Below are 27,771 nucleotides of genomic sequence, written 5' to 3'. Positions count from 1 at the left end.
ACGTTGCCAGGGAGATTCACTTCCCTGGGTGTCTGATCCCACGTAGCGGGGAGGGCAGTGATTTCACCTTTCAAGTTGGCTTAGCCAGAGAGAGAGGGCCACATCTGAGCAACAAAGAGGCATTCAGGAGGAGACTCTTAGGCACAAATACAGGGAGGCTTAGCCTCTCCTTTGCAGCAACCGTCTTCCCAAGGGTAAAACTTATGGTAGAGGGCTCAACCCATCAAACCACCAGTCCCCTATGTCTGTGGTCATGTTAGCAACCATGGAGGTGGGGTAGGCGAATACCCCTGCATTCTCCACAGGCTCCTCAAGGGGGCACTACATCTTTTTTTTTTTTTTTTTCCCCTTTTTTTTCTTTTTTCTTTTTTTTTTTTTTTTTTTTTTTTTTAACTTTCCCTTCTTTTTTCAAATCACCTGTATGAAAAAAAAAGTTAAAAAGAAAACAAACATACAATAAAAGAGCATTTCAAAGAGACCATAGCAAGGGAGTAAGAAAAAGACAACTAACCTAAGATAACTGCTTAACTTCCAACATGTTCCTACTTTACCCCAAGAAAGTTACATAATATAGCAACATTTCAGTGAACTTGTTCCTACTACAACCATCAGAAATTAACAGACCATAGTCATTTCTAGGCATCCCCAGAACGTTAAATAGCTTATCTGTTCTTCCTGGATTATTGTTCCCCCTTCCTTAATTGCTCTCTACTGCTAGTTCCCCTACATTCTACATTATAAACCATTTGTTTTACATTTTTCAAAGTTCACATTAGTGGTAGCATATAATATTTCTCTTTTTGTGCCTGGCTTATTTCGCTCAGCATTATGTCTTCAAGGTTCATCCATGTTGTCATATGTTTCACCAGATCGTTCCTTCTTACTGCCGCGTAGTATTCCATCGTGTGTATATACCACATTTTATTTATCCACTCATCTGTTGAAGGACATTTGGGTTGTTTCCATCTCTTGGCAATTGTGAATAATGCTGCTATGAACATTGGCGTGCAGATATCTGTTCGTGTCACTGCTTTCCGATCTTCCGGGTATATACCGAGGAGTGCAATCGCTGGATCGAATGGTAGCTCTATATCTAGTTTTCTAAGGAACTGCCAGACTGACTTCCAGAGTGGCTGAACCATTATACAGTCCCACCAACAATGAATAAGAGTTCCAATTTCTCCACATCCTCTCCAGCATTTGTAGTTTCCTGTTTGTTTAATGGCAGCCATTCTAACCGGTGTTAGATGGTATCTCATTGTGGTCTTAATTTGCATCTCTCTAATAGCTAGTGAAGCTGAACATTTTTTCATGTGTTTCTTGGTCATTTGTATTTCCTCTTCAGAGAACTGTCTTTTCATATCTTTTGCCCATTTTATAATTGGGCTGTCTGTACTATTGTCATTGAGTTGTAGGATTTCTTTGTATATGCAAGATATCAGTCTTTTGTCAGATACATGGTTTCCAAAAATTTTTTCCCATTGAGTTGGCTGCCTCTTTACCTTTTTGAGAAATTCCTTTGAGGTGCAGAAACTTCTAAGCTTGAGGAGTTCCCATTTATCTATTTTCTCTTTTGTTGCTTGTGCTTTGGGTGTAAAGTCTAGGAAGTGGCCTCCTAATACAAGGTCTTGAAGATGTTTTCCTACATTATCTTCTAGGAGTTTTATGGTACTTTCTTTTATATTGAGATCTTTGGTCCATTTTGAGTTAATTTTTGTGTAGGGGGTGAGGTAGGGGTCCTCTTTCATTCTTTTGGATATGGATATCCAACTCTCCCAGCCCCATTTGTTGAAAAGACCATTATGGCTCAGTTCGGTGACTTTGGGGGCCTTATCAAAGATCAGTCGGCCATAGATCTGAGGGTCTATCTCTGAATTCTCAATTCGATTCCATTGATCTATATGTCTATCTTTGTGCCAGTACCATGCTGTCTTGGCAACTGTGGCTTTATAATAAGCTTCAAAGTCAGGGAGTGTAAGTCCTCCCACTTGGTTTTTCTTTTTTAGAGTGTCTTTAGCAATTCGAGGCATCTTCCCTTTCCAAATAAATTTGATAACTAGCTTTTCCAAGTCTGCAAAGTAGGTTGTTGGAATTTTGATTGGGATTGCATTGAATCTGTAGATGAGTTTGGGTAGAATTGACATCTTAATGACATTTAGCCTTCCTATCCATGAACATGGAATATTTTTCCATCTTTTAAGGTCCCCTTCTATTTCTTTTAGTAGAGTTATGTAGTTTTCTTTGTATAGGTCTTTTACATCTTTGGTTAAGTTGATTCCTAGGTACTTGATTTTTTTAGTTGCTATTGAAAATGGTATCTTTTTCTTGAGTGTCTCTTCAGTTTGTTCATTTCTAGCATATAGAAACATTACTGACTTATGTGCATTAATCTTGTATCCCGCTACTTTGCTAAATTTGTTTATTAGCTCTAGTAGGTGTATCGTTGATTTCTCAGGGTTTTCTACATATAAGATCATATCATCTGCAAACAATGACAGTTTTACTTCTTCTTTTCCAATTTGGATGCCTTTTATTTCTTTGTCTTGCCGGATTGCCCTGGCTAGCACTTCCAGCACAATGTTGAATAACAGTGGTGACAGCGGGCATCCTTGTCTTGTTCCTGATCTTAGAGGGAAGGCTTTCAGTCTCTCACCATTGAGTACTATGCTGGCTGTGGGTTTTTCATATATGCTCTTTATCATGTTGAGGAAGTTTCCTTCAATTCCTACCTTTTGAAGTGTTTTTATCAAAAAGGGATGTTGGATTTTGTCAAATGCTTTTTCAGCATCTATTGAGATGATCAATTGATTTTTCCCTTTCGAGTTTTTAATGTGTTGTAATACATTGATTGTTTTTCTGATGTTGAACCATCCTTGCACGCCTGGAATGAACCCCACTTGGTCATGGTGTATGATTTTTTTAATGTGTCTTTGGATTCGATTTGCAAGTATTTTGTTGAGGATTTTTGCATCTATATTCATTAGGGAGATTGGCCGGTAGTTTTCCTTTTTTGTAGCATCTTTGCCTGGTTTTGGTATTAGATTGATGTTAGCTTCATAAAATGAGTTAGGTAGTGTTCCATTTTTTTCAATGTTTTGAAAGAGTTTGAGTAAGATTGGTGTCAGTTCTTTCTGGAAAGTTTGGTAGAATTCCCCTGTGAAGCCATCTGGCCCTGGGCATTTATTTGTGGGAAGATTTTTGATGACTGATTGGATCTCTTTGCTTGTGATGGGTTGGTTGAGATCTTCTATTTCTTCTCTGGTCAGTCTAGGTTGTTCATATGTTTCCAGGAAATTGTCCATTTCCTCTACATTATCCAGTTTGTTGCCATACAGTTGTTCATAGTATCCTCTTATACTTTTTTTAATTTCTTCAGGGTCTGCAGTTATGTCACCTTTTTCATTCATTATTTTGTTGATATGGGTCTTCTCTCTTTTTGATTTTGTCAGTCTAGCTAGGGGCTTGTCAATCTTGTTGATCTTCTCAAAGAACCAACTTTTGGTGATATTTATCCTTTCTATTGTTTTTTTGTTCTCTATGTCATTTATTTCTGCTTTAATCTTTGTTATTTCTTTTCTTCTACTTGGTTTAGGATTGGTTTGCTGTTCATTTTCTAGCTTCTTCAGTTGATCCATTAGTTCTTTGATTTTGGCTCTTTCTTCCTTTTTAATATATGCGTTTAGTGCTATAAATTTCCCCCTTAGCACTGCTTTTGCTGCATCCCATAGGTTTTGGTATGTTGTGTTCTCATTTTCATTCGTCTCTATATATTTAGCAATTTCTCTTGCTATTTCTTCTTTAACCCACTGATTGTTTAGGAGTGTGTTGTTTAACCTCCAGGTATTTGTGAATTTTCTAAGTCTCTGATGGTTATTGACTTCTAATTGTATTCCATTGTGGTCAGTGAATGTGCTTTGAATGATTTCAATCTTTTTAAATTTATTGAGGCTTGTTTTATGTCCCAGCATATGATCTATTCTGGAGAAAGTTCCGTGAGCACTAGAAAAGTATGTGTATCCTGGTGATTTGGGATGTAATGTCCTGTAGATGTCTGTTAAATCTAATTCATTTATCAGATTGTTTAGGTTTTCAATTTCCTTATTGGTCTTCTGTCTGGTTGATCTATCTATAGGAGAGAGTGATGTGTTGAAGTCTCCCACAATTATTGTGGAAACATCAATTGCTTCCTTTAGTTTTGCCAATGTTTCTCTCATGTATTTTGTGGCACCTTGATTGGGTGCATAGACATTTACGATTGTTATTTCTTCTTGCTGAATTGCCCCTTTTATTAGTATGTAGTGGCCTTCTTTGTCTCTCAAAACATCCCTGCATTTGAAGTCTATTTTATCTGAGATTAATATTGCTACACCTGCTTTCTTTTGGCTGTAGCTTGCATGAAATATTTTTTTCCATCCTTTCACTTTCAATTTCTTTGTGTCCCTGTGTCTAAGATGAGTCTCTTGTATGCAACATATTGATGGTTCATTTTTTTTGATCCATTCTGCGAATCTATATCTTTTAATTGGGGAGTTTAATCCATTTACATTCAACGTTAAAACCGTGAAGGCATTTCTTGAATCGGCCATCTTATCCTTTGGATTATGTTTGCCATATTTTTCCCTCTCTCTATTAATATCCTTTATTGTACCCATACCGAATCTCTTTAGTACTGAACCTTTCTCCAAGTCTCTCTGTCCTGTCTTTGTTTCTCTGTCTGTAGGGCTCCCTTTAGTATCTCCAGTAGGGCAGGTCTCTTGTTAGCAAATTCTCTCAGCATTTGTTTGTCTGTGAAAAATTTAAGCTCTCCCTCAAATTTGAAGGAGAGCTTTGCTGGATAAAGTATTCTTGGCTGGAAATTCCTCTCTCTCAGAATTTTAAATATATCGTGCCACTGCCTTCTCGCCTCCATGGTGGCTGCTGAGTAGTCACTACTTAGTCTTATGCTGTTTCCTTTGTATGTGGTGAATTGCTTTTCTCTTGCTGCTTTCAGAACTTGCTCCTTCTCTTCTATGTTTGACAGTGTGATCAGTATATGTCTCGGAGTGGGTTTATTTGGATTTATTCTATTTGGAGTTCGCTGAGCTTTTATGATTTGTGTATTTATGTTGTTTAGAAGATTTGGGAAGTTTTCCCCAACAATTTCTTTGAATACTCTTCCTAGACCTTTACCCTTTTCTTCCCCTTCTGGGACACCAATGAGTCTTATATTCGGACGCTTCATATTATCTATCATATCCCTGAGGTCCATTTCGAGTTTTTCAATTTTTTTCCCCATTCTTTCTTTTATGCTTTCATTTTCCATTCTGTCATCTTCCAGGTCACTGATTCGTTGTTCAACTTCCTCTAGTCTTGTACTATGAGTGTCCAGAATCTTTTTAATTTGGTCAACAGTTTCTTTAATTTCCATAAGATCATCCATTTTTTTATTTAGTCTTGCAATGTCTTCTTTATGCTCTTCTAGGGTCTTCTTGATTTCCTTCATATCCCGTACTAGGGTCTCATTGTTCATCTTTAGTTCTTTGAGTAGCTGCTCTAGGTGTGTCTCTTCTGGTCTTTTGATTTGGGTGCTTGGGCTTGGGTTATCCATATCGTCTGGTTTTTTCATATGCTTTATAATTTTCTGTTGTTTTTGGCCTCGTGGCATTTGCTGTCCTTGATAGGGTTCTTTTAGGGATTTGTAGACCAGTTGAAGTCCTTATCTCTAATTTATCAGATCTACAGCTTCGTGGAGTACACTTTCTCTAACTAACCAGCAGGTGGCGTCCACGAGCCACCTGTTCTCCACAAGCCAGATCTCCCCTGCTTAGCCTTTTTGGTGAGTGGGGGAGTGAGTCTTGTGGGGCCCAATTGGTGTCCCAAGCTTGCGTGTGTAGTTGGTGTTGCCTGCCCTGTATGTGGGGCGTGTTTCTGGGCAGTCGGGGAGGGGGGGTGGCCCTAACAATCAAATCTCCCTGATGATCCTAGAGTTTTAAAGCTACTGCAATAGTCTAATCCTTCAGTTCAGTCCTGCCACAGTTTGTCTCTGCCACTGACCCACAAGTCTTTGGTATTGGCGTATGGCTCCTGAGACTTGCAAGTGGGCCCCTCTTCCAGGCTGTGCACCCCGGGTCCTCTGTTGAGGGATGACTGTGCTATGTCACAGGTGAGTGCCGTCCCCCCAGGGCAGTTCTGGGCTGCTGGGCTGTGTTGGGAGGCTCCCAGTCTGCTCAAATGATGGCTGAATGGGGCTCTGTTAATTCACACTGCTCCCCCTTCCCAGCTCTGGGACATTCAGCTGAGGTTGCAGGGAAGGCTAATGTCCACGCCCAGTTTTGTGGTGTGTGCCTGTTATTTGAAGCACTTCCGTCACACTGGGTTGTCTGGGGCAGCTCTGGGCTATGGGGCTGGCGATGGGCAGGAGTGTTTCCTGTCCACCAGGATGGTGGCTGTGAGCGGACACCCCCCTTTTCTTGGGAAGTTGTGTTGTTTAGTGAATTTTCTCAGCCACTGGATTATTGCCTTTTGTCTCAGAGCTCTCTTATTTCTGCTCTTGACTTGACGTGCCCAAATTTCAATTCTTTGAAGCTTTCTGTATTGAGCTTCTTAGAGTAATTGTTTTAGAAAAAGCAAAAAGGATTTAAAAAAAAAAAAAAAAAAAAAAAAAAAACGGCCCTCCTCAGAGATCTAATGGGTTATTGAAATGCTAATAGACAAAGCAACCAGGGCCATTAAGGAAAGGTGCCCTGGGCAGAGAGATCAGCCTTGCTTCGGGATTTGCATATGCGCCTCAAGGCCTGATCTCCGCCCTTCCCCTTTCTGTGTTCACCAGAACTCCAAAAATCCTCTGCTTTTACTTTGGAGCTTCTCGTGTTGTTTTCCTTCTATGCCCGTCTCCTCTCTGCTGGGCTGGCTGCTCTCAGAGTCTCTGGTGTCTGGCCTCAGTCTATCTATGGTTGGAGTTTGAATCAGTAGAATGAGTTTCCGATGAGAGCAGCCACTGCAATTCTCCCTTCTCCTTCCTGGAGCTGACAGCCCCTCCTCCCCCGGGACTGAGCCTGGCAGGGAGGGGCGCGGGTCCCCTGGCCGCAAAAACTTACAGATTTCGCTGATCTCAGCAGTTCCACGTTTTCATGAGTGTTGTATGAAGTATGCCCAAAGACAGATTGCTCTGTGGTGTCCAGTCCACGCAGTTCCTGGCTTTTTACCTACTTTCCTGGAGGAGTAACTAAAACATACAGCTCACCAGTCTGCCATCTTGCCCCGCCTCCCCCCCATTTTTCTACTCATCCATCCATACACTGGACAAAGGGGACTGTGATCCGTATGGCTTTCCCAATCACATTGTCACCCCTCATAAGCTACATTTTTATACAATCATCTTCAAGATTCAAGGGTTCTGGGTTGTAGTTTAATAGTGTAGGTATTTACTTCTAGCTATTCCAATTCATCAGAACCTAAAGTTGTCTATATTTTGCGTAAGAGTGCCCACCAGAGTGACCTCTCGGCTCCTTTTGGAATCTCTCAGCCACTGAAGCTTATTTCATTTCATTTCATTTCACATCTCCCTTTTGGTCAAGAAGATGTTCTCCATCCCACGATGCCAGGTCCAGATTCCTCCCTGGGAGTCATATTCCACATTGCTAGGAAGATTTACTCCACTGGGTGTCAGATCCCATGTAGGGTGGAGGGCAGTGATTTCACCTGCCAAGTTGGCTTAGCTAGAGAGAGAGCCACATCTGAGCAACAAAGAGGCATTCAGGAGGAGACTCTTTTTTTTTTTTTTTTTTTTTTTTTAATATTTATTTTATTGAGATATATTCACATAGCATGCAGTCATACAAAACAAATCGTACATTCGATTGTTCACGGTACCATTACATAATTGTGTATTCATCACCAAAATCAATCCCTGACACCTTCATTACCACACACACAAAAATAAGAAGAATAATAATTAAAGTGAAAAAGAGCAAGATAACTTATAATCATTTTATGTATAACTTCACATTAAATATGGTTATTTTGATATAATTTTCCTGAGGCACTGCCATTTTGTAGTTAAAACAAGGGTCTTTTGAGGATTTACTGAGACAATCTGATGAAAAGATATTTTGCTTGATCTTCAAAAGTAGGTATTCTTTTAAAATATAAAGCACAACATAGTTAACCACTAACTATTAAGATTTATTGTATTAAAAGAATAGAGATAACAGTTATAAATTAGACATTTCTACCATCTTATCAAAAAGAGGAAGGATAGAAATCTGGAGTTTGGTTAGTTCGTCTAACTTTCAAAAATCATGAGTTCCTCAATGTACCAGAAGTGGTGCTTTCCAACAACTTCTGCTCTTATAAATGTATCATTTTTTTTCACTCAGCTGTCTTCAAAAATGATATTTTCTTTATTCTTTTTTGTATTTTGTGATTTTTATTGCCAGAAAGATAATAGAAAGTTATGTTGACAAGTTTCTATAAATTGTTCTTTATTGATTGCATGAGCCTGTAATCTTTTTTAAATTTGCATTTGTTTTCCAATCCAAGCCTTCATCATTTTACATTCTATTCTTTCCTCCAATGCTCCCCTTGTCTACTTTTTACTAAGGTTAAAAGGTGTAGCCCTTTTTTTTCTCTGTGAAGTTTCCTATTTATAGCTCTCAACTGCTTTGTTGGCTCTGTTTTGTTTTTTTTTTTTTTAATCTTCATTTTATTGAGATATATTCACATACCACGCAGTCATACAAAACAAATCGTACTTTCGATTGTTTACAGTACCATTACATAGTGGTACATTCATCACCCAAATCAATCCCTGACACCTTCATTAGCACACACACAAAAATAACAAGAATAATAATTAGAGTGAAAAAGAGCAATTGAAGTAAAAAAGAACACTGGGTACCTTTGTCTGTTTGTTTCCTTCCCCTATTTTTCTACTCATCCATCCATAAACTAGACAAAGTGGAGTGTGGTCCTTATGGCTTTCCCAATCCCATTGTCACCCCTCATAAGCTACATTTTTATACAACTGTCTTCGAGATTCATGGGTTCTGGGTTGTAGTTTGATAGTTTCAGGTCTCCACCACCAGCTACCCCAATTCTTTAGAACCTAAAAAGGGATGTCTAAAGTGTGCGTAAGAGTGCCCACCAGAGTGACCTCTCGGCTCCTTTTGGAATCTCTCTGCCACTGAAGCTTATTTCATTTCCTTTCACATCCCCCTTTTGGTCAAGAAGATGTTCTCCATCCCACGATGCCAGGTCTACATTCCTCCCCGGGAGTCATATTCCACGTTGCCAGGGAGATTCACTCCCCTGGGTATCTGATCCCACGTAGGGGGGAGGGCAGTGATTTCACCTTTCAAGTTGGCTTAGCTAGAGAGACAGGGCCACATCTGAGCAACAAAGAGGCATTCGGGAGGAGGCTCTTGAGGCATAATTATAGGCAGGCCTAGCCTCTCCTTTGCAGCAACAGTCTTCCCAAGGGCAAGTCCTGTGGTAGAGGGTTCAGCCCATCAAACCACCAGACGCCTATGTCCGTAAGCAGATCAGCAACCATAGAGGTAGGGAAGCCCAACACCCCTGCATTCTCCCCCAGCTCCTCAGGGGGGGGGTCTGCATATTTTTTTCATTGTCTTTTTTTTTTTTAATTAACTCTTTTTTTTTAATTAACTATTAACTATATAAAAAAATTAAAAAAAAAAAACATACAATAAAAAAACATTTCAAACAAACCATAACAAGGGAGTAAGAAAAAGACCACTAACCTAAAATAACTACTTTACTTCCAACATATTCCTGCTCTACCCCAAGAAAATAACCTAACATAGCAACATTTCTGTGAACTTGTTCCTACCATACCCATCAGAAATTGACAAACCATAGTCATTGCCAGAACGTTAATTTTACCCATGATTGAAGCTGTTTCTTTATTCATTTTACTCTGAAGGACTACGTCTTAGGTGAAAGTTATGACTAACCAGATTAAAACTGTACCTACATCCTGTATTTTAAGGTCTAAGTTTAACTGGTCAATATTTAAATGGATTAGAGGTATGAGTGCATAAAGTGTGATGGGCTTTTATTCCCCACTCTTTTACATCTCCCCACCCTTTTAGCCTTTATTCTTTCAGCCCCTCTTTCTCTTTTCCATATTTTTTTGGTTTGTATGTGGTTTCTCAGTTAATACATAGCTAATAGCTCTTACTTTTCTTATGTTTTTAACTGTTTAGGTCTATCTGGATGTAAGGGTAAAAACTCATTTGATGGAAATACTTTTGTATATTTAAAGACCCAATTGCTCCTCTGGAGCTCATACGTTCAAGAATGATTAATCTGTGTAATAAACTGATTACTACAGTCGTTACAAAAAAAAAAAAAATGTCTCATGCAACTGTGGAGATGCATAAGACCAAGTTCCATAGGGCAGGATGCACAAATCCAAATTCTGTAGGGCAGGCCGCGAACTGGCAACTCTGATGAAGGTGTTCGATGAACTCCTTGGGAAATGCTTCACTGCTAGCCGAAGAGAAGTGAAGGTCCTCTCTCTTTCTCCCTTAAAAATCTTCCACTGATTGGATTAAATCCTGCTGATTGAATTCTCTCATTGTGGAAGACACCCCCTTGTTTGTTGATGTAATCAGTCACGGATACAGTCAATTGACTGATGATTTAATAAACCAGCCACAAATGTCCCTGTAGTAACAGGCCAGTTCCTGCTTGACCAAATACCTGGTCATCATCACCTTGCCAAGTTGACACATGAACCTAACCAGCACTTAAAGATCAATGTATTATATACTGTGTGCTTTTTAGATGTTAGTGCTGTGAAGGCAAAAATGCTTTCTACATTGGTGTTGCTAACTTACTGGACACCAATGAATGTGAGCTGTGTGCTGAATGTAGACTAAGAGGTATCCTTTACTTTTAGCGTGTTAAGTGTGTTTGTGCAGGTTTACTTGAAATCCTTTCTGTATAAATCAATTCATTAGGTTTTTCTGCTGCATTGGCTGTGATTTTAGTAAAAAACATGACTTTGCAAGCTCTGCAATTTCTTCTTCATGTCATATCTCTCCTACCGAGATGGTGTCCCACTGCTCTAGCTCAGTATGAGTAAGAGGTAGCAAACAGCTTTCATGGTCATCTGTCTGGCTTTGGTTTAGTAAAATGTTTGGTATAACATTACTGGCCAGAAAACATGTATGTCATATCTCTAGATAGAATAAAAAACTTAATTCCCAAGGTGTATCTTTGAAAAAAATTTTAAATCAAAATAAAAATCTGTACTGAGTTTCTAAAAAAAAATAAAAGGTGTGTAGGACCTTAGTCCCATCCCTAACATACTCTAGCAGCTTCTTGAGAATGGGTGGATGTACATTGGAAGCAAATAACTTGTTCTCTAGGTATCATAGGTCCACAGATCGAGGGGAATTGTGCTCCAGGACAGACCACACCCATACCGATTTTGATGACACTTTGTACTAAGCATTGTTTCTGAAAGGCTTTGGGGATATCATGATGGGATGAATATACGTTGCATATAGAAAGAACATGTTTTTGGGGGGTCCAGAGGGTGGAGTGTGGTGGTTTGAAGCTGTATGTACCCTAGAAAAACATGTTCTTAAGTTTAATCTATTCCTGTGGGTATGAACCCATCATAAGTAGGACTTTTTGATAAGGTTACTTTAGTTAAGGGGTGGCCCACTTCAATCAGGATGGACCTTAATAGGATTAAGGACTAATCCTTAGTCCTTTAAAGAGGAACAAAATTCAGACAGAGAAGAAGTCACAGAGGGAGTGGCCAGAAACTGGACATCAATGGAATCTGGAAGAAAAGGGAAAGATCCAGTGCCTTGTCTTGGGACAAACTAAGAACCAAGGATCGCGGGCAGCGAGTCCTAAAAGGCCACAGTCTTCGGGAAGAAAGCATAGCCTTGATGCCACCTTGACTTGTACTTTTTCCCAGCCTCAAACCGTGAGGGAATAAATTCCCATTGTTCAAGCCAAAAAAAAAAAAAAAAAAAAAAAAAAAAAAGGTGTGTAGGAGTATTTTAGTAATCACAATAGCATCTACATTCCTTTTAGTGTTGTGGGTGAGTGGATGAGTGGGTGGCTGTGTGTTGGAGGGACAGGCTATATAGTCAATTCTTCTTACAATGTTGGTACACATGCAGATTTTCAGACCATTCTGTTAATTCTTGACCTTTCAGGAGTTTATGATCTCCCCACTGGAAACTCCAGCTCTAACATTATATTTTTTATTTGAACTCTTAGTAGACCATGTTGTTGTTGAGTAAATCTTATACTTTTTGTTTTTATAGTATTGTTTTACCTTACTAGACAGCTTTTGAATTTTACGTATTTTACGAATAGATGTTTCCAATAAAAATTATACATTTTTGGCAAGTTCTGCAAATCTTACCTATATGTATATATATTTTTTGCTTTGTACCTTAGATGTATACGTGGGTATAAATTACATCATCTTTCAAATGCCACAGTGGAACACGGTATTTAAAGAATGTGAAAATTGATGGACCCTTTTTTGTAAAGCAAATAAGCACATTTTAATTTATCTTTCTGTAAACAAGGGTTTTCATATACTGGCTATGCTTTAATGAACTATATATGAGTATACATATATGTTTATGTATATGATATATATGTATACTCATACACATATATATACCCTGGTCTGCCTTCATTGAGGCTTATGGGCTTTTCTTTTCCAGCCATTACCACTGGCAGTGCACATTACTTATCAGAGTTTAAAATCGCAGCGACAGCATTTTGCCTATACCCAGGTGGCTCCTTACCAGTTTTTAGGAGGCCACTCTTTTCTTAATATCCCAATTACATCTCCTTAATTTTTGTCCACCATTGAGAAAGATTGTGGGGTAGGTTTTTAGATTGAAATTTTTTGGTTTCTTGATACATAATGTAGTACAAATCTAAACATGTCAGACCTGTTTAAAGTGATAAGCAGGATTAATGAGATTTTTTTCTCCTTTTAGGCTTGCATGCTTGTCTTTCAGCCAGATTTCAATGTCACCCTCCCTGAAATAGCTGCAAAGAGTGAAATGATCATTTGTCTTGATTGCTCCAATTCTATGGAGGGTGCAACATTCGTGCAAGCCAAGCAGATTGCCTTATATTCCCTGACCCTGGTGGATAAGAAGCAAAAAGTAAACATCATCAAATTTGGTACAGGTGGGTGCTCTGCAGCTCTAGGCCAAAGGGTGCTTCCTCCTTGATAGTATCACACTCACGTGTAGTGATACTGTGAGTGTTGGTAGACCAGAACTCACCTCTGGAGTGAGAGGTAGCAAAGGTGAGGTTTAAGAACAAGAACTCTGGAGCCAGATAGCCTGGGCCAACTCCCACCTCTCCTGCTTCCTGGTTATATGTGACACTGTGGGCAAGTTACTTGAACTTTTTGTGCCTTTTCTTCATCTGTAAAATGAGAATAATGATCCCTACCCCATAGGGTTATTGTGATGGTTGAGTTAATGTGTGTAAAGTGCTTTAAACAGTGCCTATGACATGGGAAGAACTACATAAATATTACTATTTTTATTTCTACTAGCTGAACCAATTATTATTATTACTGTTAACTGGACCAAAAGCAAGTATAAGGGTCTTAAGGATAAGAACAGAATATTTGAAATCAGTGTTGTCCCAGAAAGTCTATAAGGAATCATCTCAGGAAACATGAAGTCAGCACAATTAGGAGAAAGATAATCCCATCTTCCAGGCGGGGCCTCAGTGACATCCCAGCCAGCAGGTGAAGGCACTCCGGGAATGAGAGAAGGAACACAGAGTGGCATGCGGGGACACCCCATGTCCTATTGATTCTGGTATTCTGGGTCATTCAACAGAAGGTCTGTCCAACTTGATGACTGAGTGGGGGTCTACCTGCTGGTGGGGGGAGAGGTCAAATGAGCTAGAGCGAGAGGAGTACAGAGTACATGTGTGAAAGATGTGCCCTTTTTCAGTGATCATGCTGCCTGTGCTGTTTGGGACATGTCTGTACCTACTTTACGTAAGAGAGAGAGAGGTTCTGGAACTGAGGTCTACACATTTAATTTGACACATAACTTTTTTTTTCATCTAGAAGACAAAATTTTTTTAGTAAAACCTGTCATCACTTATTCTTTCATGAGTAAGTCTGCTTGATCAAACTTCCAGGCTTAATACACATGAACTTTGAAGTTACAAGGGAAAATTCCAGATTGCCAATTAATGGAATTTACCCTGTGTTCACCCAACATCCCTGCATCAAATGGAAGAATCACTGACTTGCTTTTAATCTAAATTAGTTTTTTAACCTTTTAAAGTAATCAACCAGATGGCAGGGGTGTTGGGGAAATAATTTTCTAACACTTATCATGTAAATTCAAATTTTGAGATTCCTTTTGTGGAGTAAATCAGCCTCTTCTCTATTTACAAGGTTATTTCTGAGTTACAAAATTATCCTCCCCCGCCACATGTTTTTTGTCTTTCCTGTATTCCCCCATTCAATCTTGACTGCCACATCAGACAAACAGAAAACTCCAAGATCTTTTTTCTTGCATCTATAGTAGAAACCTTAGAAGGAGAGACTCAAGATTTGCATAATAAAGTGTATATTTTGAATACACTAGAATTTTTAATTTATAAGAATACTGTAGGGAATTTTGTATTCGTTCAAGTTATCAAGCATAGTTAATTTTCTATAAAATAAGGTGTTCCTTAGAGTTGAGAGGTCATTCTGGAGGTTACTCTTATGAAAACTTCAGCCAGATATTACAAATTGCCATGGTATGTCAAGCCCCAACCAACAGTATTCCTGAAAACTCTAAAGAAAGCCCAGGGCTTTATCTAAGACTCTATAAAAATTTTACTTATTAAGCTTATTTTCCAGAAACTTAAAACCTCCAGATTGTTCCTATGCCAGATAAGCCCTGAAACTTAGAGGTGCCAGTCTCTCCCAGAACTTCAACCAGCTGCATTCCCCTACCCCATAATGTTGACACCCCTTTTCAACATGAAGAAGTTAGGATTGGCATTGTCCAAATATCCCTGAAGACTGAAAAAAAAACAATCAAATGAAAGGGAGGAGTTGTAACAGAGAAGTTAGGATTTAACAAATAATTATGACTACTGAATCATTATATAGATATTTCTTTTTAGTTTCTAGTGTATTTGAACAGCCAGAAAGAAACACCTGAAATTGTGGAACTATAACTTGTACTTAACTTTGAAATTTGCTCTATAACTACCTGTTAAGCCGTATTTTGAAATTTATCAAATTTATGTATATATGTTATATTTCATAATAAAAATTTAAAAAAAAACACGATAACAGTAAAAAAATAAGTACCAGTAGCATTTGTTAATGGTTAATATAGTGAATACTTCATGGCATCACCTCATGCCAATCTTATCACGCAGGTTACAAGGAATTATTTTCTCATCCTAAGTTCATCACAAGTAGTGACATGCCGAAAGAGTTCATTATGGTGAGTAACAAAGCCTTCCTTGTCTTCTGAGTCTTCTACCAAGTTTCCATGGTCCTGCCCAGGACATGTTTCCTGTGAGGCCACCATCAGAACAGCACTAATTCTTCAGTTTTCACATGTTTGTGGGCTCGTTCTGTTCATTAATAAAAGTAATATGCACTCATTAAAGAAAAATTAGAAATTAAAACGGGTACGAAGAAAATATCACCCACAGTCACAGCACCTAAATGCAACCACCATTCATAGTTTGGGGATGCTTTCTTTTTATCTTTTCTTCTTCTTCTTAAAATGGGGCAAGCTGAGAATAATCAGTCACTGCCTCAGTTTAGGCTGGTAAACTCAGTGGTGCTTTTTATATTATATATGTAGTAGTTCCTTAAAAACTATAAAGAAGTAATTAAGTGCAAAGTGATAATATTATAGTTACCATGTGACATGAAAGTAAACTAAAAGGATATAAGTATAGTTGTTCCACAAAGGTATAATTAGAAAAATAATCTTTTCATCGACAGTATCTCTAAACTAGCATTGGAAGACATGTGCTTTAGTAAATGACTTCCATTAATGGTGAACATACTCAAAAAGGAGTGAATAATCTTTTGCTTCCTTTCCTCCAGTCTGCTACACCTACCATGGGAAATACCGACTTCTGGAAAACACTCCGCTATTTAAATTTGCTATCCCCTTCTCAGGGGTTACGCAACATTCTCCTCGTATCTGATGGACATGTCCAGAATGAGGGCCTTACCCTCCAGCTTGTAAGCAGAAATGTTCAGCACACCAGGCTGTTCACCTGTGGGGTTGGGTAAGTGTCAGAGATTTAGTCACATGGGGAGACGATGGGCAAAAATGGCAGCCTGCAGGTAACTATTTTTTGTTGACCTGCATGGGATCTTTGCAAGTTTTGAGAGTGATACTATTTTATAGAAGATGTGTAGCACAGAGGTGATGAGCAAGGGCTTGGAGGCCATACTGTCTGGGTTTCAAAACCTGAATCAGTCACTTACTAGCTATGACCTTGGGCAGGTGGCATAACCTCTCATCTGTTAAATGAATATAATAATAGAAATACCTGCCCCCTGGGATTGTTGTGAGGATCAAGCGAGCTAAAATATGAAACACTTACAACAGAATTGGCACATGGTGAGTACCAAGTAAATGTTAGATGTTATTATTTTGCACCAAAATCTAAATTTCCAATTTGTCTTGAGAAATCAGTACATACCCCCTCACATGGCTGTTTCAACAGCAGCTCAGGGGAGGCAGCGCTGACCAGTGTGATGTAGTCCTCGTCCAGTTTGCCTGGCTCATTCCCATCACCGTCCTGGCTGCTGTGAGCATTTGAATTCTCATACTGATCAAAAGCAGTAGGTTCTCTGCCTGATGCACTCAAATGACCAATTCCCGAGACACTGGGGTTTCAAAAAGAGAAAGAATTTATTGCTACGCACAAAGCAAGAGATCTGATGGCCCATCGGCCTAAAAATCTGTGTCCCTGAACTGCAATAACTCCAATAGTTTTATAATACCAAAAGATGGGTAGGTTTTAAGATAATGAGCACAATGGCTAACAAAATAGTTTTGGAATTGGGATGGGTTAGTTCTGAGCTGACTCAGGGTCCTTCGTTAATAAACATTAGGAGCTGTCTTTTAGTGATTGTAAGACTCCGAAGTTGAAAAACAGGATAAGGGGTTATAAGTGAGGGTCAGTCACAAGATTTTTACAATCACAAGATAAAGGCAATACAATTGTACAATCATTATTAATGATCAAAACAGCTGGATTGCAGTTCAGTAATTTCAGGTTTTCCCCCCTGGCTGTTCTAATGTAGTAGAAAGTAAAGAGAAATATCTATATAATCACCTCCACAATTACAGTTTGCTTTTTTCTGATTGCATTGAGGAAGGTTGTACAAATATAAGGAAACCACTGAACAAAAGACTGATGTTTGCATAGAGCTTGCTGAACTGTGCTTGCCTGGGAACTGCCCTGAGTACTTCCTGTACACAGTTACTTTTCCATTGAATGAGTCCAGGTTCCTCTGTTGTGTTCTGAGGCACAGTACGGCAGCCATCTCATCCCTCCTGTGCCCTCCCCTCAGCACTTCCGTGTGGTAGGGATAGGAATTCCACAGGAATGACAGGGCAGCTGTACCATCCTGGGTTGAGTGGCCTTCTCTCAGCACCCTTGAACCTGACTCTAGGTTCTATCCCCCAGGACTCTGGGCACCCTCAGAGGCTCCTTGCTGCCTGCCCCAAGGGCCCTTTCTCTTTTGTCTTCTCCTCATCATCATTACAGCTCCAATTCCTGTTCTCGGTCATCCAAGATCTATGGAGCATTACAATTACAGACCAAGTGAAATGTCTCCAGCCTCGTGTAGGCTCCACCAGGAATCTTTAATGACAGGACTTTCCTTGTGAGCTTACGGTCCCTAGCCCTGGACAGGAATCGTCCTCTCCTTTTCATTAGCCTGAGCTGGTGCTCTAGTAAATCCTTCCTAAATGCCCTCCCTCCACCAGCAGTCCCGCTCCAGACTGCTCACTGCACATAAGCAACCTGCTTCAACTCCAGAGGGCCAAGCCCCTGCTCATGATCAAGGCTCAGGTGCCTTAGCCAGTCGATCACTGATTGAGTCCTTATTCCCTGAGTGCATATCACATGAAGGACACTGTGCTGGCTGATGGAGTACATTAAAGGTGATTCCATTTTCATCGGTGCCAGGAAATTAACAGGGTGTCATGACAGAGGGTAAATGGGGTTGGCGGGATGAGGTCCATTAGGACCCTGGCATCAGTCACCCTCCCCTGAGGGATTTGTGCTGGTTAACAAGACCAAGCCTGAGGGAGCTGTAATTGTCATTGATTTTCTGCAAAGTTTTTATGATCTTATAAATGTTGCTGCCTTGTTTTATACATACACATCTATATTTACAAATTCTAGATCTTCCGGAGTAGAGACTGTTCATTCTACCTCATTCCTTTTATAATAGCTTGTCCTCTGAAGTCACACAGTGGGAGCACAAAAGACATTCTAACCACGGTAGCACAGCATTGTGAATTGAATTAATGCCACTGAATTGTATACTTGAAGCTGGTTAAAATGGGAAATTTTGTGATGTATGTATGTCACCAGAATAAAATTTATTTTAAAAAGGGACAGAGGCTGAACCCGCCCTCAGAATCCTAAAAAAATAATAATGATAAAAAAAGAAGCCAGTGCTTCAAGTCCTATAACTGCAAGGAAATGAATTCTGCCAACAATAACAACAAAAAAAGACATTCTAACCAACCTGACTAACTGATCATATCTATAAAATGAAAATAAACTGTCTTGAGGATTTTCAGATCATTGCCAGTTACTTTTGAGTAGTAAAGACAAATCCAGCCTTTATCAATAGCCCAAAAAATAATTTCAGAAATAACTTTCTTAAACACTCTTCCTAAAAAGTAATATGTCATTCTTCAATATTTCAGGAGGAAATCCTCTATAAAATAGTTGTAGAATTATTATTGAAACTTAATAGGACCCTTGTCATTTAAACATAAAAGGTTTTCTTTGCTTGAGTGAGAGTTACTTCTTTTCTATCTTGTGCTATCTAGATGTGATGTAGCAGATTTTGAGATGTAGACTTTATTAGCTGAATTTGCTGGTTCTTGGCCTTTGGAATAGGGTAACTTTGACATTCCCCGGGAGAAGATTGATATCTTTATCAGCATTCTGATCCCTTTTGGGGGTATTTCAGTCATCCACTCCCTCCTTAGTAAATCCAAATTCAAAGATTTCTTCTGTTTTCTAGTATTTCTATCACCAGAGATAAATATGTCCTCTGATATGTGGGAGCTTATATTACCCAAACATTCAGATGTTTCACACTGTTAGGCATTTTCTCTCTTTAACCTCAGATACAGAAGAGTAAATTTGTCTTCATGTCATGTCTCCTTTGTTGAGTTGTTTTTTTCTTTAAGGTATTTTTTCATTTGTGTAACATATATATCCTCTATTGAGTTTTGAGCTTTGCCAACATTATTAACATACACTTCAGATTTTTTCCTAAAATTTCTTGAAAATTAAAACGTGAAATGCCATCAGTTCTACAGCAAATCGTCACATCTTAAGGACTTTGTCCCAGTGTGGTGCCGGAGTATTTGAATATTTTAACTTGAAATCCAAACATAGTTGGAGAAAGCAGGTATGTCTTTTAAACATCTTATCTCTATTCTTATGTTTATATGTAGAAACGTAGTCTTCTTACATGTCTAGTGACAGTAACCTCTGTGTTTTCATTAATGGAATAGGAAAACCTACCAAAGGTCTGTGCACCTGCCCTTCGTTACCCTTCCTCTTGCACCTAGCAGGAACACAGTAAACAATGAGTTCGTTCTAGCTAATAATTTTGATTTCCGATCTATAAAGTGTCATGGACTTCATAAAAAGTATTATGTATATATTTCGCTAGTATTAATTTTTGTAACTGGAATCTACCACATACCTAGAGTTGCATATTAGCTAGTGAAATAATTTTAGGATGCTTTATAAATTTAAATTATGTCATAGTGCTATTTTTTGAAAATTCTACTTAAAATGTTTTTTGAAAAGTATCCAGCAGCAGGAAGTGGAAAAAAACAAAAAACAACAAAATCTCAAATGATGGAATGTAAAATGAATTTTAAGTGGTGTGATATCACAAGAACTCTATTTTCTGAATGCAAAGATGGAAAGAGAAGTAATGCCTCTTTTATAGGTAGAGGATCAAGTGACTCGATCCCGATCTCCGAGTTGCCACTCTGTCTCCGTCAAATGGCAACAACTAAGTACAAACTCCCCTGAGCCCATGCAGGCCCCGGCCCAGGTGAGGTCCTTGTTCCACAATGACCGGCTCCTCGTCTACGGATTTATTCCTCACTGTACACAGGTAGGAACAACACAGGTTGTGTTACTGTGGGAAGAGTAATGTATTATGCTAATAATTTTCTTTCCCCCCTTTTTTTTTTCTTCTTTCTTCCTCCTACTCCTCCAAATCATAATTTACTGGCAAATTTTCTCCTTCTGGGAGCAAAGTTGGTGGTTCGCCAGGGATGCCTGAGAGCCTTTTCATTTCCATTTCAAAGGGGAGAGGAAATCACTGGTAAACTAATGCCTGCACCCTGGAATAGAACCATTAATAAGGAGTTACTTTTTCTCATTTCAGGCAACTCTGTGTGCATTAATTCAAGAGAAAGAATTTTGTACAATGGTGTCAACTACTGAACTTCAGAAGACAACTGGAACTGTAAGAGTCGAAACTTAAAATAGGGGTTCATTGTTCCAAAGTCATAATTTTATATATTAATATATAACCTTTCATGGACTTACTTCCTTTTTCATTGTTTTACTGTGTTGAAGTTTCAGTCTGCAATATGGAGGATTGTTATCTGTACAAATGAGGATACTGTCCCTCAGTTTCTAAAGTTGTTCACATGGGTTCTTGAGTCTGAGTGTATCCAAAGATGGGCTTCAGTAGGTGTGGCTTACTGCAATTAAATATGGCATTTTATGCATGAAAATTTTTTTAGGAAGATTCTCAAAGATGGCCATGTCTCAGTGGAAGTTAAGTGCCATTGGTCCACCTGTGTGTGTGTTTGGTCCACCTGTGTGTGTGTTTTTATTTTTTTAAATATTAAGTAGAACAGCACTGGATGAAGAGTAAAGCATTATCACATGCTGAGGATATGTTTGTTTTTCCATTTTTTGATTAAAATTAAATTATTGCCAAAAAGTTTGTGGTATTTGTATTGGTACTGACTCCACTATAGTTTGACTTTGAAAATTCTTAATCTACATATGCAGTGTATGTAGCATGCTATTAATAGGAGTATTTGTGTGACCAGATAAAACATTTCCCAGACATTGCTGAAGTTTTATTTTAGAAAATCATATGGCTTACTTTTTGACACTGAATCAATAATTGTTGACTTATTACTTGCTAATGATTTATATAGAGAACTTAAGGGAATTGCTATATTGCTTTGAAAATTGAATCTAAGGAGGAAATAGAGTAAAAAGATTTTATCTGAGAAGAAGTCTTTTTCCATAAGATCACGGTGCTTATAGTTGTGCTTCCTCTGTGAATTGTGGCCTTAGCAATAACAAAATTACAAGAGCTGGAATTATCATTGAAAGCAGGTATTGCCATTTAATATTAGGTCCGTTTCATCATCATTTGAGAGAAAACCCCTTGTCGTGTTTGCTGCTCTTGCCCTTCAGAGTGGATGACAGGTTAACATCAGGCATTACAGGGCCAAGCTGGTTCTTTCTACAGTAGTAAAATGGCTTTAAAATTTTGAAACAGATTGAATTGGCAAAATGGTCTTTTATAGAAATGGCAAAACTATAGGGACAGAAGACAGATAAGTAGTTGACAGAGGCTGGAGGTTGGGGAGAGGGTTTTGACTGCAGAGGAGTACAAGAGAACTTTTTAGGATAAAGGACATGTTCTGTTTCTGTATTTCATTAGTGGTCACACAATTGTATGTGTATTAGTCAGGGTTCTTCAGGGAAACAGGAGATTTTGGTAAACATGAGATTTTATGAAAGTGTCTCATGTAACTGTGGGGATGCACATGTCCAAATTATGTAGGACAGGCTGCAAGCTGGCAACTTCAATGAAGGTTTTCAATGAATTCCCCAGGAGAAGCTGGCTGGCTGAAGTAGAGATGAAAATTCTCTCTTCTGACTTCTGAAGTCATCATGTCTCCCTTTAAAGCTTTCAGCTGATTGGATGAAATGTCTCTCATTGCTGAAGACACTCTCCTTGGTTAATTGTAGATGTAATCAGCCATATGCAATCAATTTACTGATGATTTAAGTCTACAAAATGTCCTTACAGTAACAGTTAGGCCAGTGCTTACTTGACCAGACAATTGTGCACTATCACTTGGCCAATAGACACATGAACTTCACCATCACAGTATGTGTTTGTAAAACTCATCAAACTGTACACTTAAAAAGGATGAATTTTACTGTACATAAATTATATCTCAGATTTTAAACAGGTGTGTATGTGAGTCTTTCCTTGGAAGCCCTTTAACTCTTCTTTCCTTTGTTTCTTACACCCAGATGATTCACAAGCTGACAGCACGAGCTTTCATCAGGGACTATGAAGATGGCATTCTCCACAAAAATGAAACTAATCATGAGGTTTGTGCTTTCTGTAGTAAAGACCAGTATGCATTGTTCTCCATTATTCTTAAGTTGATTTGTCCCCGAAAATGGAAAGTTGGGACAGCTGGATGGAGATGATGAATGTGGCTGTCGGGGAGGACTCATGGTTGTGTCTGTGACACCCTATCTGGGTAGCAAGCTGCTCAATAAATGTTTGCTGAATGAATTAACTAAAGAAAGAATGTCAGTGGTTGCCTGAGGATTCTGTGTTAATTTCGTCCATCAGAAGAGGCCAGGGAGAGGAAAGAACAGTTACCAAGTGTCTTTAGTAGAAAGTGTTTCATTTGTACAATGTTGTGTCCTATGTTGTTGGTTTTAGTGTTCCTGCTTTACCAATGAAGAAACTCAGGGACAGAAGGGGCAGGTGACCCGCCTAAGGACACTCGGCAGAGCTAGAGCTCATCTTGTGCCTCCTCACTGTCCTAAGGAGGCCGTGTTGGAGGGTCCCTTTCAGCCCACCCATGCAACTCCCCACTCATCTCTCATGAGCTGTGATTTTCTTTTTAAAACTTTTATTGTGGTAACATACATATATAATAAAATTTCCCATTTTAACCACTTTTGAGTATAGAACTTAGTGGTATTAATTATATTCACAACATTCTGCTACCCTCCCCACCCTCCATTACCAAACTTTTTCATCACCCCAAATGGAAACTCTGTATCCATTAAGCAGTAACTCCTTATTTCCGCCTCTCCCAGCCCCTGGTAATCTCTAATCTACTTTCTGTATCCATGAATTTGCATATTCTAGTTATTTTATGTAAGTTCATATGACATTTGTCATTTTGTGTCTGACTCATTTCATTCAACATGATGTTTTCAGGGTTCATCCATGTAATCATATGCATCAGAACTTCATTTCTGTTTATGGTTGAATAGTGTTCCATTTTATAGATAGATCACATTCTGTTTATCCATTACTCTGTTGATGGACATCTGGGTTTGTTTCTACCTTTTGGCAATTATGAATAATTCTGCTGCAAGCATTGGCTTACAAGTATCTGTTCAAGTCCCTGCTTTCAAGTCTTTGGCTATGGGCTGTGGTATTAAATAAGGTGGGGAGCATAAGTACTTGATGCCATCCCAAAAGGAGGCATCAGTGTGCCATTTGGGGGGCCTGGATACCCTGCACACTGTCAGCCGAGTGATGAACTGCCTCATGCTTTTCACTGCACTCCTGAGTGCCCTGATTTGCAGTCTTGGTGTCCATCTTTCTGAAGGTCCCTTTTGTCTCTGAGAGCAACATAGCCCAGCACCAACTAATCCTGAATAGGCCCCTACATCGCAACAAGCCTTGGGTTCCTCACCTTTAAAGTGGGAATCAGAATGTCTACCCTCTGATGGTCTGTAAAAGAATGAGAAAGCTTACCATATCTGAGACTTCTTTGTGAACTACAAAGAGCTATATAAACATGAATTATTTTTCTTATGACTTAGCTAGTCGGTTGATCCCATTTTGCAGGAAATAGTCACCTACTTAAGATATTTAGACAGGACAATTGAGTCTATTTAATATGAAGTACTAATTATAAAATGATTTACTTGTCATAGAAAAAAGCTTTTTAGATTATCTGTTACTTTTTAAATTGACCATATATGGCTAAATAAAGTAAAAATTACATTGGGCATGATTTCATTTGTTTTTTTCTATCCTAGATGAAGAAGCAAATCTTGAAGTCTCTGATTATTAAGATCAGTAAAGAAAACTCTCTCATAACACAATTTACAAGCTTTGTGGCTGTTGAGAAAAGGGTATGTATTGTTAATCATGGTTAAATTATTGTATTTACTACACAATAATCTGTTCTGATTATTAATCTGCTCTTCACAGGAAAAAGAGTCTTAAACACAGGTTTTTCACATTGGTGTGTTGTAGCAAGTTGAGAGCACATGAGTTTTAGTGTCAATCAGACCTGAGCTTCAATCTGATTAAGCCTTAAATAGTAAAAGAAGTATAGCTTAGATTAAACCATTGCTCATTACTATTATTATGGCTTTAATATAGAATAACATTTAAAATGACAATTATAAAAGAATTGATGTTTTTTATAATGTTATAAAGTATAGTGTTTACAGAGCCCTACATTTATTTAATAGATGAATTTTTGTCAAGTTCATATCAATATCCCTGTTTATTTCCATTCTAAACTGTAAGTTTCATTATAAGGGGAGAAAAAAGACTTTGAGTAAACCTGTGAAAAACAAAAGTGGCCAGACTAGGGTCAGCCTTGCTGGGAATTGTAAAACTGCATACAAATAATTATATGCATAATAGGAATTTCAGTCCCCAAAGAAGATTCATTTTAATGCACTATCCCAATGCTAAGATATTTTTATCCAGTAGAAATTTCTCATAAGGACCAATTCTCTCATTCCACACTTAAAATCTGCAGAACTTTGCCTCCATTCCTGTGACCTTAGAATTTGGAAGTTGATAGAGTGGGATTGTACTAACGTACTTGCCAGGCAACTTCTTGTTCTAACTGTTCTCTGGGGTGGTATCGTGTTCTCTGAGTGAGGATTGTATTCTGTCCTAGCAGGACGAAGCACGTAACTCCTGCAAAACCAGTAGGCTGCCATGCACAGACAACTACCCACATCATCCTGCCTCCCCAACACCTTTTCCAGGGGTTCAGATAGGAACTAAACGTGCTAAAGTAGAAGTCAAACTGGTTGGTGGCCTTCACCATACCCAGTTCACAGATGTGTTTTATTTGTTCTGACAGTGTTTTAAAAAACTGTTTATAGTTACTTACATTTATGGAAGATTGTTCCCAAAGATCTAGATTTCTTAATCCTCTTGAAAAATCCAATGACCTGGTACTACTGCATCACCATTTTCATATGGCGGGACTGAGTAGCAGCTCCCTCTCCAACATCACAAGAGTTTGTTGGGTTACATATCCCTGGTCATTTCACTTCCATTTCACTTATTTTGCTCCTTGCCCGTAACTGAAGTCCTCTGAGTTTTTAATGCCTCTCAGGAGCTTATAGAACAGTGGTTGGACTACCCCAGAAGGAAGCTAGTGATACTTGCACTGGAAGCTGTTCCTCTTTCCACACAAGCCTGCAGTGCCCGTCCAATGAGGCCAGTCCCATGAGGTCAGCAGCTCCTTTTCCACCTTGTGACTCAGGCATCACAGTGGTTCCTGAAGGCAAGCAGCATTTTCACTATTCCATCTCAGAGAAATTCAATGCTTTGTTAGATAACTTCTCTCTTCAGTTATCTACAGTTCACAAGACTGAGCCCCAAACAAAGGATTCTTACTTTTTTTTACAATGTAGATGTAGTACAATGGTTAAGAACAAAGGCCTTGAAGTCAGATAGACCCAGACTTGAATCTAATTAGGCCAGTTACTGGCTTTGTGTAAGTCACATAGCCTCAGTTTTCTCCTCTGTAAAACAGGGCTAAAAACAGTGCCCATTTCCATGACTTGTGAGGAGTGGGGGTAGAGGAGATGCCAGAGGGTGCATCCACTGAGCCAGAGCCCATATTCACAAAGGGCTGCAGTGTTTGAATGTATGATGATCTCTCCAGGTGAGTGATCTATGTTGTTATTTTTGGTGTTAGAACTATTAATTAGTTACATGTGTATTTTTAAGATATACTACAATTTGGTCATTTCTCATCTTTTATTAATCCAAGATCCTCAAAAAATAGAAAAGACCTGTGCTTTCCTTACCTTCATGAGGCCCATCTTCCTTTGTATGGTTAAGAGGAAAATCCATATGAGGGTCTTAGCCATGCTTGGCACCCAGGAAGTTGCCAGCAAATAGGAAAGTCACCCTACTGAATGTATCTATATCCTCCCCCTCTTTCTCACTCATGCCCCGGACACACGTGAGATACACATGTGTACATACATGTATAGATACACACAAACATATTCCATGTACATATGTAACGTGTAGATACACACAAACATATTTCAACCGAACGCTTACAAGGCTTTACAATGTATAGTAATCATTTAAGTTAATAATGTCTGTTTTGGTTTAACCCAATTGTGGTTCAATATAGGATGGTTATGAATCGCCTTTTCCTAATAATCCAAACATCCTGGAACTTATTGCAAAAGAAGATGTGGATTTTCTGCCATACATGAGTTGGCAGGAGGAGCAACCAGATGCCAGCATAACACAGGCAGATGCTAATTACCAAGTAAGCTGATATTGTGTTTTCATATTTTCATGATGGTGAGGGGAACCCTTTGCCACAATAACACCGTATGACTTGTATATACAGAAATTGTTGTCACTCAAATGATGAAAAATATTTGCACATTTATAAAAATGCCATTGCATTACTAAGAAAACCACTATAATACATACATTTTGATAACCTTAGTGTAGCTGCAAGATATAACAAGAGAACGCGTGGTTATGCTTCATTCATAGATAGGAAGTTAAAGTAGTGTACTCTAGGTAATTTCATAAGTTTGTCATGAAATTAGTGATTAAAGTCCCATTTAATAATCTAAACTTAGCACAAATATTTCTTAAAGTTTATAATGCTTTATACTGAGGAACCTGAAGCCAGAATATAGTAGAGATTGAGAAATGTGATTTAAATGAAAATTGAAAAGCAAAGGAACAAAACAGTACAATAGTAGAGAAGTAAAATACCCCAAATTTTGGAATTTAGAATCTAAAGGAAAAATTTTCTGGAGAGGCATTTTAAGAAAATAAAATGCATGTGATACTCATTTTCCTTAAACCATCTTAAAGTTACTATGTTAGTTAAGAATATAAAAACACATTATATATCATTTGCTTTGCTCATAAAATCGGAGTTAGTATATTTTGAGATGATGTTTTAGTTTTCTAGGTTGCTGAAGCAAATACCATGAAATGTTGGGTTAAACAATGGGAATTTATTCTCCCATGGTTTTGAGACCAGGAAAATGTCCAATTCAAGGCATCATCAAGACAATGCTGATGCTTTCTCCCTGAAGACTGTGGCATTCTGGGGCTGGCTGCTGGCAGTCCTTGGTTCTGTCACATTTTAGGCACAACAGTGGCATGTCATGGTTTCTTCTTTCTCTTCCCCAAGAGTACATCTTGGGGATTGACAAAGGAAGGAAAGGGGTGTG

At 38.6% G+C, this 27,771-nt stretch overlaps 1 protein-coding gene across 1 annotated transcript in view; it reads left to right on the top strand.

Moving 5' to 3' along the window:
• PARP4 (poly(ADP-ribose) polymerase family member 4) overlaps nt 1–27,771 on the top strand; it is a 130,169-nt gene that overhangs the window by 58,452 nt on the left and 43,946 nt on the right. The window contains exons 17-25 of the mRNA XM_037799895.1: nt 12,987–13,182; nt 15,406–15,473; nt 16,091–16,278; nt 19,564–19,663; nt 20,216–20,386; nt 20,663–20,743; nt 22,570–22,650; nt 24,334–24,429; nt 26,700–26,840. Coding sequence (XP_037655823.1) covers nt 12,987–13,182; nt 15,406–15,473; nt 16,091–16,278; nt 19,564–19,663; nt 20,216–20,386; nt 20,663–20,743; nt 22,570–22,650; nt 24,334–24,429; nt 26,700–26,840 — 1,122 coding nt within the window. The remainder of the gene's footprint in view (nt 1–12,986; nt 13,183–15,405; nt 15,474–16,090; nt 16,279–19,563; nt 19,664–20,215; nt 20,387–20,662; nt 20,744–22,569; nt 22,651–24,333; nt 24,430–26,699; nt 26,841–27,771) is intronic.

The sequence above is a fragment of the Choloepus didactylus genome, chromosome 12 (assembly GCF_015220235.1).
Source record: "Choloepus didactylus isolate mChoDid1 chromosome 12, mChoDid1.pri, whole genome shotgun sequence".
In the NCBI taxonomy this organism is placed as follows: Eukaryota; Metazoa; Chordata; class Mammalia; order Pilosa; family Megalonychidae; genus Choloepus; species Choloepus didactylus.
The sequence above is the reverse complement of the archived record's forward strand: the minus strand, read 5'-3'. Positions and strand labels throughout refer to the sequence as shown.